The following is a 13852-nucleotide window of genomic DNA, read 5'->3' on the forward strand; positions in this document are numbered from 1 at the left end:
CTATATACTATAATATGAGAAGTATATGTTTCAGTTCTTTTAACCTGAAATAGTTGCAATTAGATTAATAAAGCGCAGAAAATCTTCATCATTTTTTGCATTAATGAATGGCATTACATAAATGCATTCATACACTGAATATAGCTCTGTGTTATTCTTTACAATATAAACCGTTTAGTGAGAATGTATTTCAACTCAATCATCTACACAACATTCAAGCCAGTTCATTATCTACCCTCTAACAATGGTGTTGCTTGCCCTTGCAATGTAATTTCACCATGGATCAACAAAATCTAATTAAATGGTTCAGAATTTGTTCAGGAAAAAGTAAAACAGTTCATAGTATATATATTTTAATTTTTGAAAAATTGAATCATTACATTAACATATAAATTCTGTGGTTTTTTTAAGGCTTGTGGCTGCATTAAAATATAAATTATGGCTGCTGGCAGCATATATTTCACTGTTGTCCCACCAAACACACAAGGCAGTCCAATAAAATGAAGTTTAAAATGTTGAGTCTTTGAGAACTCAGAATATTTAGGATTTTTGAGCGTACTCCTGAGTTTGTAGGAAACTTGGCTAGTGTATCTCAATCAGCTGTGTGTGACAAAATCTGTCCCATATCATGATTCATGTTAATATGTAAACAATGAACAGTTTTTTGGTGATAAATTTTGAAATTTCAATGTCAATGTTGAATGTTCAATGATGTGCATGTTTAAATGTTTATCATTAAAGTTTTCTTGTTTAAAGTTGAAAAAATATACAAATTCAAATTTCATATATATTATTAATTATAAATTTATAATTTATAAAATATAATTATTAAAATTTAATATTATTATATTACCCGACGAAACCACGCACCCTGTTTCCTAAAATGCCGTCCCCATCCCCGTCCCCGTTCCCGTCCCCGAACCCACGTTTCCCGGCAACATAGTATTGAGCTAACATACCTAAAATTAACACAATGTTTATGTTGATTTGATGATGATGATTTGTTTATGTTGAATTCATGATTATGGTTATGTATTTTTAGATATAGAATCTAGATTCTAAAAGATGAATTGTAATATGAAATTCTTATTTTGTTATATATTTATATATGTGTGTGTTTTGAACAATGAGCATTGAATACCATAATATGCCATATGATAGTTAACTGTCAATCATAGTTCATTTTGTACTTTGTACTATGTAGTGTGCATTATTAATTTTACTGATGATGTTTCATGTTGATGATTGAAATTTGAAACAAAAACTCTATGATATGTTGAATGTTATGAAAATCACTAATGATGATGACAATGTTTATGTTGAATGGATGATGATGATTTGTTTATGTTGAATTCATGATGATGATTATGTATTTTTAAATATAGAATCTAGATTCTAAAAGTTGAATGGTAATATGAAATTCTTATTTTGTTATATATTTATGTATGTGTGTGTGTCGTTTCCTTGTCATATCATATCCGGATTTTTGAAAATTTGTCGTATCCATTTCAAACCCATATCCGTATTTGTTCCCATATATTTTTCAATGCAACTTAAGCCCAAATTGCTTTTAACTCCAGCTCTAGGGCTACAATGACACCCCATATGACTGAGTGCCAAGACCACATCCTTAAATGGTTAGATCTGACTTGCAATCCAGATATCTAGGTCTTTAGATATTTTATGCATAGTCAAACCATCGAATGCACGATTACCTTTTAAACTTCACCACAAAACCTAGATCAATCTAGAACTTTTAATGCGCATCAAATGATCCAATTATGATTGACAGTAACAACATCACTTCGAGGGCACCTCACTTATCTGAATTTTAACAAGGGAGGTATAAAATTTATCATATATGCAGATTAAACTCCCACCAACTCTTTACAACACACCCTATGATCTTGTAGACTAGTTATATTTGACAACATAAACCTCACTTTGGGGGCCCCCCCGAAACTTTCCAGATTTTAACAAGGGGGGGTTTGAAGTCTTTTACCATTCATTGTCGTGCAATGTGATCATCCCAACTCAATTGTCATGTAATTTGTCCCAACCAATTGTGTCCTATCACATTATCTCTCTACCACTAGTCATGTCACATCAATACCATATGTCACTTGAAAAAGGCCCACTTGGCCACCCAAAAATCCCAAATCCACCAGTCTTAGAGTGCCATGTCATCGACCTGCCACCAATCTCTACCATGTCATCTACATGCCACCAGTCGCTCGCCGCTCTTTCAATTATGAGCAAATTATTTAAACCAAGTTGTCTAATAAGTGCCTAGACATTAACTATTGAACTCCTTGTGACCAGGGGATATGACCGATAGCCTTGCCGCTCCACCACTTTCCGATCATTGCGCACATTTCAATAGATGGGCTTTTGTGCTTCAAGCAGTCCAACAAACGCCTGGGTGCTTCTCGCTAGGGTGCCCATGACCAAGTGTTGTGACTAGTGGTCTTACCATTCCACCACTAGCCACTCCTCGATTGTGTTCATCATTTGCAACAACATCTCTAGTCTAGCAATCTGATAGATGCTTCGGCTCTTACCACAAGGCTCTTTGATGATTAACCTGTTAAAATTGGCAACTAGGGCCAAACTCCATGTGGGTCACCTCATTTATGGCAGCTGATATTTTTCCTAGATTTCTCTTGTCAAGAGATGTAGGTTTGATCTAAATATCATCCGATTCCGACAAATATTTATGGAAATATGAATTTATTTGTATTTACTTGACAAATTGTCAAAGTCGGCCCGCAGTTAAATGTGTGGCACACATGCTCAGTGAATCATATAAATACAAGAGAGGTTGATTCATTTTCTCATCATCTCATCTCCACATCTCTTCTCTCTCCTAGTATCTTGGGTATAGAGGACGCAAAAAGGCAGCAAGCTGTGACATGGAAGGAGGAGGACGCAGGAACGTACAGCAACACGTTTTGGGTGCTAGAGGACTGTGTTGACCAGCGTATAGGCTCCCTTGATTGCGGATTTGTGTGGGGAGTCTCTCTCTTGCTAGCTGCAATTGAGATCAGCCTTGTTGACCTCTGTTTGACCACTGTTTTGGGGCAGCGTTGACTAGTTAAGGTTGACTACAGGAACTGATATATTGACTGTTGTTTTGACCATGTTTTGAGCACTATTTTGGGCTGCTACTTATTGTTGTTGAAGACCAAGTTCTTCAATTTGACTAGAAGTCAATCCGGGGTTGTTTGACCAAGTTTGACTTTGTTGATCTAGGGTTTGTTGCTGCTGATATAAAATTACAGCAGATTCTTCTGATATATTGAAGATAAAAGAAGATTTGATCAAAGGGTTTCCCCGCATTGGGGTTTGTCCCTGGCAAGCCGCCACATCTTGTGTCTCTTGTCTTGGCTTATTTTCTGTCGATTGTTTAATGTTCTATCTGCACTTTACTTAATGTATATATGATTACTAGCCCACGGGGCTTTGGATTGACGGTGAATGGGTGCGCTGTTAAGGCACTCCTTGCGATAGGTCACCGGTTCAAATCCCCCGTGGGTACTTAGGTTAGTCTTAACTAGAAAGACAAAAAAAATGTATATATAATTACTAATCTGTGGTTAATAAGAAAAAAAAAAAATTGCTCTAAGAATAGAACATACCATAATTTAACATGACCGCTATGACCAACACTTTTTGAGTCACCATCCATTGGCCATCGATGTATTCTTCCTAAGCTTCCGCCTTCCGCTATCAATTGGCACTAATCCGATGAGGTGAGGCCCTCACAAAGACTTGAGCCTTTGGAACCATGACTGAACTTCAACATTTCAAACTCTGATTTGTCCCCATCCCTTGGGTGTTAGGCTAAGTGCAATATTCTATTGGAAAGGCCTTTGAGAGGGCTGTCCAACTATACACTTTACATTCACATTTGAACCAAGGAGCTGAAGAAGGTCTTTAAAGTTTGATTATGCAACTCCATTCATTACACCAATCTAGACAACTTACACTCCAAAAGCCATGACAACACACATCAACAAGCTCCCCCTGAACTTGACATCACTTGACACCAATGAATGCAGTTGACATCAATGCAACATATGTGCAACACAAATGGAGCCTAACAGAGATATATGGAGAAGCCACAGTTGCAGGTTTCTCATAGCAACAGTCCAACAGATATTTAAGGAATAAACAATAGTAATTGTACCTTCAATGAAAAATAATCTGGATTAAATTTGTGAAATAGATGGAAGTGATCATATTCTGCCCCAACGGTTGTGAAATAATAGATGCATGTGATATCATTCCATAAATCACCTATCATATTGTTGATTCTTTAACGCTATCTGGTTGAACTTACTTAAGCCTGGCCGATTGTTCAGCATAGAAAAAATTACAACCTGCTCTGTTCTGTCTTGGCAATTTTTATCCTTCATTGACATTTCGGTTCCTCTCTACTTCACTCATGACTTAGTCTGTGCACTATGCTCCATCATAGCAGTTGAATGTCTGTCACCTAACTATTCATTATTGTAGTTGCACCATGTAGCTTGGAGCCATAAGGACGTCCATGATATAGTACAATCCTCAATTTTCATGCTTTGCACCATAAGCAAAGCATACTCAGGTTTACCATCAATAGAAGTAGTTATAGTACTGCCTACTGACAAGTACACTTTAACAGGGTAACTTCAATTTCTATGGTTCATACCCGCAAGAGCTTGGATCAGAATCAATTTCTCTCATGACATTTGTTTGATGATTTTATGAAGATGGATGTGTGTAATCAGCCCCTATGATTTGATTAATATCTGTGATTGAGCTGGGTGAGTGAACTTCTTGTGAAGAAGACAAGAAACACAACACCATTTGAGAAACAGATACTGGAAAATATCACTCCAAATGGAGGAAAAAATGATCAGATCTGCTCAATGGGAGCAAAACAATTATCCGGACTCAGATAAAAGGGTGAACAAGACTCGAATCAATCCAAATCTCCTTTGTGTGGGGTGAAATTTGAATCAATTGAAATGGGGACAAAATCAAACAGATCTGTCTATGGGGTGAAAATTTGCAGGAAGTCAGAAAATAGGGCAAACAAGATTTCCTTTTGGGTTTGTAATTTTTTCTATATTTATATATAACACTTCGTAGTGTTGGTTCAGGGCAAATAAGATATATATATATTTACTAAAATAATTCATCTACTTCAGAAAATCCAGAAAAATTCAAATTGCCACTACAGATCACCCCTAGAAGCATTCCCTAGTGCCTTGATGTCATTTAGATAGTGGATTTGTCAAAAAGAAAATGGGTACATTTGCAAACCATTCCCAATTGTATTCTTTCAAATGCGGCAAGCTCTTCATCAACAGAAAGAAACCGCAGCACCTACAGCTTCATTCATTCCATGAAGGGCAGCAGATTGGGATCACAAACATCCTAGGATCACCAAACCTAGTGCCATTCAAACCTTCACCTAGTGCTTGAAGGGATGAAGAATATACTGATGTGCCTCAAAAGGAGTGGGATGACGTGCCTCATAAAGAGTGGGATGGAATCCCCGAAGCCTATGATTTGGACCTCTTTCTTGCTGCACTAAATATTGATGAAACTAGAAACACTACTGCCAATCCACAATCGATTATTGAACAAAATTCTTGTTATACTTTTTGTTGATGAAGATGAAGATGAGATGAAAATATGTTTTATTTCAATTTTTGGCACAAATAGCCTATTAGCCTCCTATACAAAGGCTGTTTTCTATTTTGCATAATTTACTTATCTATGGCAAGTCAATATACATCAGAGTTTAGTGGTGCTTTAAGATATTAAAATTATGCTGGGTTGTGATGAAATAAGTTCTAATTTTTGTCCTGTAGCTTTAGCAGAGGTTGATGTAGTCAGGGCTGGAATTTGACGTTCAAATTGAACACTTTTCAAATGTGCATTTTTGTTTGAAAGAAAAGAGAAAGCTCAATGAAATTTTAAATTTGTGAGAATCAATGAATTCAGAAACAACGGAGAACTATTGAAAGTTGATACTATTGAACAAGCCAACCATAAGAAGAAGCCAAACATACCATTACATTTATTTGTGCAAAATCTCATTTAACAGTCTATAGCCATCAAATCAAAAATGTATTAAGATTAAATTGACTATGTTACAGAAACATCAAACTTACATTATACAAATAAGTTGCAACTTGCCTCAAAATGAGTTCAAACTGAATTCGAATCCATGACAATGGTCCAAAACAAATTTCAAATCCTTCCACAAATATTTGTTCTTGAAATTAGTTTCTACCAAGAGGAAGAGCTCTGCAAGAATAAGTCTCTTTAAAATCTGATTTCTTTGAGGATGTGAAAATAGAAGCATATACTTCCTTCGATGCATGGGCAGGCGCATGATCTATTGCTCTGAATTTCTTCAATGCAGCTTTCGCCTTGTCTTCGTCGTTGCCATCTTCACTGTCCCTACTTTCTTCGCCCTTCCGCTTAGCATGAATTCCAGATACCTTAACTATAGGCTGCCCTATCGCATCGTCCTTCTGCCCAGTTTTGTCAAGAGGGACCCCATCTGCAAACGCATCCCCATTCTTGATCTTTTTCTGTTTCTTTTCCCTTACCTTAGCCCTATCCTGCTCCATTTTCAGCCTCAGGGCTTCAACTTCCTCCTCATTTCCATTGATGACAATCTTCTCCGACTCAGAAAAAGCAGCATGGCAGACAAGACAGGATGTGGATTGCAACTCCTTCAAGGCTTTGGCACTGAGCACATGCCCACATCGCTCGAGTGCAAAAAATTTATATTTGCCATTGCATTCAAGTCCGGTGATAGGACACTGAAATTTCGTTTCAGAACCATCATGATAAACCCTGACACCCGGAATTGGGTCAAGATGAATGGTGATCATGTCCTTCAAACCCCTGATATGGCTAAACTGGCTAGGCAAAGTCTTGTCCAATAAAGCCCTAACCAGAGACTCCTTGTTGAAAACGTTGCCCAAGCGATCAATTGCGCATGGCGGTTTTAGGGTTTCTTGGGACAGAGCACAGGTGTTCCACTTGCAAATTCTGGTTTCATTGGGATCAACTTTGTCTGGTTTTTTTTCCGCATACATTTTTAAATAGCAATCCCTGGACTCGGCACCAGTAGCTCCGCCATCTCCGCCACCGCCGCAAACCCTAGGTATCAACTGTATAAGTGAATTGTGACCGATATCCATATCTATCAATCTACAGTTATCTGCTAAAGCCTTCCCCCCGCAGGAAAAATAAAATTGACCCGTTTGCTTGCCTCTCTTCTTGATATCGATGCCATTATTTGCATTTGTTATCGATTGCAGGACCGATAGTTTTAATTGCCCTACTGTTTCACTTGCCGGCATTGTAAATGCACGGATGCCATCGCCTGGCCCTTGAACGAGGATCTGCATCGTGAATTGCTACGTTGCCTGATCAGCTTCTGTAAAATATGGATGGTGTTTGTAATCACTTCGCCGAATGGAGCTCTGTTTTTTTCCCTCAATCCGGAGTGTGGAGATATATATATATCAGAATTTCCATTCACATTGGTAGGGTTCGATGTAACCGACCTATAAATTATATAACCATTTATATTAAGCATATATCAATGGAATAGGCTTAATCTCGCAAAAGCGTCATATGTTTATCATGGTGTTAATCATGGTATTGTTAAGATTTTTATTAACTAGCAATTGTCTCAAAAGGTATAAAGAAAGGTTGATAGGATTATTAAAAGGAAGAAATGGTGTTAATCATGGTATTGTTAAGATTTTTATTAACTAGCAATTGTCTCAAAAGGTATAAAGAAAGGTTGATAGGATTATTAAAAGGAAGAAACTTCTATAAATAGTTATATAAAGCTTACTAGTGACGAAGGCAATAACCACGATGACCATCCTGTACCAGCACATTTGATATTAAAAAAACAAAACCAAAACCAAATCATTCATATCAATATATTAAGTCTATAACGCGTTCATACTTAAAACTCAATAGACTATTGGCAACACGTTTTTTTTAATAAAAAGTAAATTACCGTGTTTTACATGGTAAATGAAAAGCCGAGAAATTTGTGATTTGCAAATATTAAAACAAATCACTTACATTGTTGGTTGACACTACAACTAAAACATTAACTAATTGTAAGATACTTTTCGTAAACATTATTATTATTATTTTTAATAAAATTCATTTAATAAAAATAATTTAATTAATTATGGAAATTAATATTATTAAAATTTTGAAACTCATTTTAAATTCATGTATTCTATTTTTCAAAGTATTTTGGGAAATCTTCTTAAAATAAGTAATGCAATTGCTTGTATAACCAACTTGTATATAAGATATTTTTTTAATAAGTAATTGATTTTAAAATTAATATATTTATTACTCATTTAGCCTTATATAAACCCACGATAGAAACTTCGCCTCGTCTATAGATGAACCAAAAAATAGTCTTGTGCAAATGGATATCTTTGTGTAGAAGGATGAATTTGGACCTTAGATTGTATTTTTTGAAGTCCAAACCCTTGCAAGGAAGTAGGGTAAATATGACCTCTAGGACCTGTGCATGTAGCCTCAGAAAGGGTCCATAGAAGTCTATTAAAAGAGAGCGAAATAAGGGACAAAAATCCCACTCAGTTGATTACAAAATCCCAACAAAAAAACATAACCAAAAACATAAAAGATAAACCCAATCAACTCCAAAAATGTGACCTATTACTACATGTGTGCGTGATTACAGAGACAATTGGTTTCACATTGTTGTTTTTTTGGGGAGAGTTTTCCCTTATCACATCTTGGCCTTGAACTTGGGGTGAGTCTTTGGGATTTCTACATCTGGGTGGAAACAATATCCGTCTACAATTGGTTTTTTCTACTGAGATATGTTATCTATTGAACAGTTGTATTTGTAATTTACAAGAAGTTTCATGGTGTTGTTTATGGTTATTTTAATTTTGACTTAAAAATACACGCATATATTTCCTTCCATTTTCTTATGCAAAAAGGCAAATACAACATGTTGGAAAAAAATTATGTGCTCCAAAGAAAATTGTATTCTAGGAGCTTCAATTTCATTTCTTGGAAGTTGGAAACATATTTTGAAAATTTAAATCCAGGAGCTTCAACTTCATATATTGGAATCATATTTTTAGTTGAAGAGCAAATAAGATACAGAAATTTGAGAATAACCCACTAAAGTTGAAATGGCCCTTACAGAGTTCATGTTCCATACCCAAGGATAGAGTTTCGAACACATTACAAGGATCTATCAAACTGAACTTAATAAATATCATAAAGGTAACCTTAATATGACTTGATCAAGAAGGATGTTCAGAGATCACTATCATTATAATTTTATATAGAAGGAAACCATTAACAATTTGAAATTGAAAACTTCAATATTTGGAAAGACATAAGCTCTTACTTTCAATTCCCAAGAGGTTTTTTTAGAAAATTGTAAATAGCGATGGATAAGAGAAATTTGCAAAGGACAAATGAATCTGGAAAATACAAATTTGCAACTCCATGGGATACCTGGTTAACTATGTGGACGAGTCGAAGACAAAAAGAACCATGTGTGTCGTGATTTCATACAATATCTTTCAACTTGGATAAAGAAACCAAAATACGGCTTCTTATCATTTGTAATCTTGACATTATTGGACATGGTAAATTGATATTGGAATTGGATTTTTGTCCATATCTGCAAATTTCTAAGCAATTGAGAGCATTAGAATACAGATTAATAGCAGTGTGCAACCCATTGTGAGTGTTTGGAGCATTTTCCAAAGCTGAACATCCAAATGATATAAAACTCAAGTATGTGAATGTGACGAAAGGCTAAAATGCTTACATGTTTTTGTTGTTTAATGTAGAAGGAATCTTGCCATTTGGGCTCTAGAGCCCAACCTGCTCTCTCTTATTGCAAAACACAGAGCATTTAACCAACGAAAAACACAGAGCAGTGGACCATGTACTCGATTATTTTTTGTTCATACCACAGAGAACTGTTCTATCAAGTACGCGAACCCCTGTTCTGGGGTATACTGCATTCAATGGAAAAACAACTCATCTCAACTACCTGCTTAACCATTCAGAGAATAGAAAATGCACCGTGTTGTTGATCCCTTAAATTTAATAGACCTTGGCCATACTATGTTATGAAGTATGGCTCTGCTGGCTATCAAATTATTTTAGGATTGTGATTTTGGACACCAAGGTTTAGATTATTTCTTTATTATGGTGGTTGTAATGAATGAATTTATATTCCATTCATTCTTACTACATTTGGATAAATGCCCTTACTACTTTTTCAATAGGTTGTTGTAAACATCGACCTATCTAAAGTGAGAAACGTTTTTCTTTATAAAAAAAGTTGTTGGTTGATTCATAAAACCCAAAACAAAGAGCAGTGGACCACGTACTTGAATACTTTATGTTCATACAACAGAGAACAGTTCTATTAAGTATGCAAACCCTTGTTCTGGGGTATACTGCAGGCAATGTAAACACAGCTCAGTTCCATACATGGGTTACAAGTTTACTCTAAGGCATGGCCATTGAGAAACCTCAATTTGTAAATTAATATAAGTCCCATCACCCTATTTACTGTCCCTAAATTTTTTAATGAAATTAGATTTGAACTGAGTACAAATCCCATCTCGTCACCTCACTTCTTCTACCTAAACTTTTTAGTGAATCTAGAGTCTATCTGCATAGCAAAACTGTGTTCTTGGCAGTAAATATTTCCCTTCATTATTGGATAGAGAATATGCAGATCACCTTGACAAGAATGGAACATTCAGGATACCGAAACAAGGTGGTTGAGGAGGCCTGAAGCCTCAAGGTATCTAGCCATCCAAGTATTTTGAGATTAGAATGTTTAGGTGGTTCAATCTTCGTATGGGTTCAACAGCAAAAGATAGACTATGTAGCACTGACCTTACAAATGCACGTTGTGTAGTTTGCTGGGAGATGCATAACGGTTAGGCATGTTATGTGGATTTGCAAACTTGCCAAAACATTTTGGGTCTGGATTGCCGCATAGTACAGGGGTGTCTTTTTCTCTCCTTCACATAGGAAAAGGATTTTTTTTGGGGATCAAATGAATGAGTTGACAAATAGTAGTGGGTGAAAGGTGATAAGATTGATTGGCATATTTTTGTTCTGAAAACCAAGAGAAACAATTGGTCCATTCAGCTTGAGAGAAGTTTTAGCTGTTCAATTTTTCCTCTTTTGAATTCAAAGCACTACAGGTCAGATATATCAACTTGAAGAGACTGGGTACTGCAAACTCAGTTATAAATCATTTCAGTATACATATATACTCTCCATTATTCATAAGGACGTTGATGATTTATTTGGTAAGAAAACATACTTGTTCTACATAAACGAATTTACGGTTTGGATCTTCTTGCAATGAGTAGACCAAAGAATCCAATATGTTCCTCACACAGGTAGGTTGCGCCGGGTGCAGATATGATTCACAGTTCATGGTAAATACATTTCATTCAGATGCATTACAACAAACTGTTTTAATGTAGAATAAGGCTTGATATTTGAATAGAGGAATTAATAAGACCTGAAGACTGTCATTAGAGCCTACGTAGTACTGATCAACGGTCTTAAGCCACCCCACGTCGTCGTGTGTATGGGGGACCAAATGCACATTAAGCTTGCCTTCCACAGGCCCAGCTGTTGTATTGTAGTGAACATACACACCATTAATCCCATGCTGGGATAACAATACTGAGCTTACCAGTAACAAAACCAGTGCCCTTAATGCAATAATCATTCTGGTTTCAGAAACAAAATGGCTAAAAGCATGTTAAATTCAGCAAGAAAATTGATTATTCTGTACATAATTTGCTATATGATCTACCTATTTACAATGCTACACATATCCTTTCATCCCCCACTGAACGTAAAAGCACCAGATGCATTTCACAGACACGAAGGCCAAAACATGTCAAACTCAAACCAGAGAACTGATCCTTCAATCTATAAAAGATCCTTTCTATTTATTTACATGGCTGGAACGTAATAGATCTCTGACATTTTCCAGATTAGGCCTGCATGCATGCACGTTGAGAACATTATTTACTGTACAAATTGTAGATACCCATCATATCACATTTTGACAGTTACAGCCAGTCAAGCAAACGATGGGGTTTTCCTGCATATATTCTCCTCTTAGTCCACATCAATAGTGTAGAGATCTGCCATAGAGAGGTCCCAGGTTCGCCTCAAGCAGTTTGATAGACATTACAAAGTTACAGATGCCCGAAGTATCACTCACCAAATAGTTGATCATCTCTTTAGAACAGAGGAGCAGTAAGTATAAATGGACATGAGAAGCCTAGCACTGAACATCTCTACCTTGAAGGTCTAGCCTCAAAAAGGGAAATAAAAACCCTCTGTTTATTCTTTTTTACCTGTCCACCACAATCAATTTCTTGCCTGACAACTTAGAATCCAAACCAGAGATGCAGCAAAGTAGCTTTATAACGTTGGTATGCCTAATCGTTCCTAGAAGCTCTATCTCTGCTTGAAAACTCTTTTCTTGGACAGATCGTGGGTTCTCGTTATTCCAGATCCTTTTCACAGCAACAATATTACCATTTTCCAGTGCCACCTTGTAGACTTTGCCAGCATGTGCACTTCCAATAACATGATACTCTGTCAATCCATTCAGAATGTCTGACACTTCAAATTCAACCATGTGAAAGGATGTGAGTGTCCAAGACTCTGTACTTGTGTTAACCTGCACGAAAATCTTGTGTCTCTTATGGAGGAAACCTATACCAATCAAGCAGACTACTATGGCCACAACAATAACCGAAATCAATACCCTATGTATATATGCCAGATTATTGTAACCAATAAGGACAGAGCCAGACAAGTGGTTGCCAAACACATTAAGAAAGCTCAACTTGAGGTTATCTATTTCAAGGGGTATTTCCCCTGAAAGCAAATTGTTTGAGAGGTTAAGGCTGTTAAGAACAGGCAACAGCCCAAGTGACGCAGTAATTGATCATGTGATTTTGTTGTTGGCAAGGTTAAGCTGAGAAAGACCTTTCCATGATATTATCGTTCTTGGAAGCTCCCCATGCAACATATTGTGATAAAGAGAAAGTCACGACAGTGAGGATAAGTTAGTAAGTTCCACTAGGATAGTCCCTGATATATTGTTGTGACTGGTGAGAAACTTGCTGAGAGTCCACAATTGTCCAATGCCAGAGGGAATACTTCAGCTGATTTGATTAATGCGTGTGTAAACTAAAATGGTATAACGTAAAAGTAGGGTATTTGATGCAGGAGCATCAAGACCATTTTTTTCATTGTAAATATGTGATTAAAGGGGGTGTGACAATTTTTAATATTTTGTTAATTAATTTGTTATTTTTAATAAAATAGGACAAAGTGAGGATTTTGTAAATATTCTTTTAATTAAAAGGAATATGAGAGAAAATAGAGTTAGATAGAAATTCTAGGAAGTAGAAATGCTATGTACGGGACTTAGTTGAAGTCCACACCTAAAATCTATTTAAATTAGATTTAGTTGCAAAACTTTAGGGATAGATCTAGACTTTAGGGATGTTGAGAGATTTAAGGGTTTGTTGAGTAATTTTAGGATTTTAGATCATGCTAAGTTTAATAAATTATGAAGCCTCAAAGGCATGGAAGAAGTGAGCGTGAGGGAGTGAGTGTGAGAAGTTCTTCTTGGGAGCCTTCGGGCAGTTGTAAAAGGGCCATAGATTGTATATCTGGCCATAATGTAAAGTTCTGTATAAATGTTTGTTTATGTGAATATGACCATGTTGAAATTGCATATGTG

The 13852-nt window shown here is 36.2% G+C and overlaps 1 protein-coding gene across 1 annotated transcript; it reads right to left on the reverse strand.

The window, feature by feature from the left end:
* Positions 1–6104: 6104 nt before the first annotated feature.
* LOC149266107 (RTF2 RING-finger protein) lies at positions 6105–7532 on the reverse strand. The gene has a single exon (XM_089430021.1). It carries the CDS (start codon positions 7419–7421, stop codon positions 6279–6281), a length of 1143 nt encoding a protein of 380 aa, XP_089286147.1. The 5' UTR covers positions 7422–7532; the 3' UTR covers positions 6105–6278.
* Positions 7533–13852: the final 6320 nt, after the last annotated feature.

The sequence above is a fragment of the Pinus tabuliformis genome, chromosome 6 (assembly GCF_031772625.1).
Source record: "Pinus tabuliformis cultivar Carrire ecotype Pingquan chromosome 6, CPIR1, whole genome shotgun sequence".
NCBI lineage: Eukaryota > Viridiplantae > Streptophyta > Pinopsida > Pinales > Pinaceae > Pinus > Pinus tabuliformis.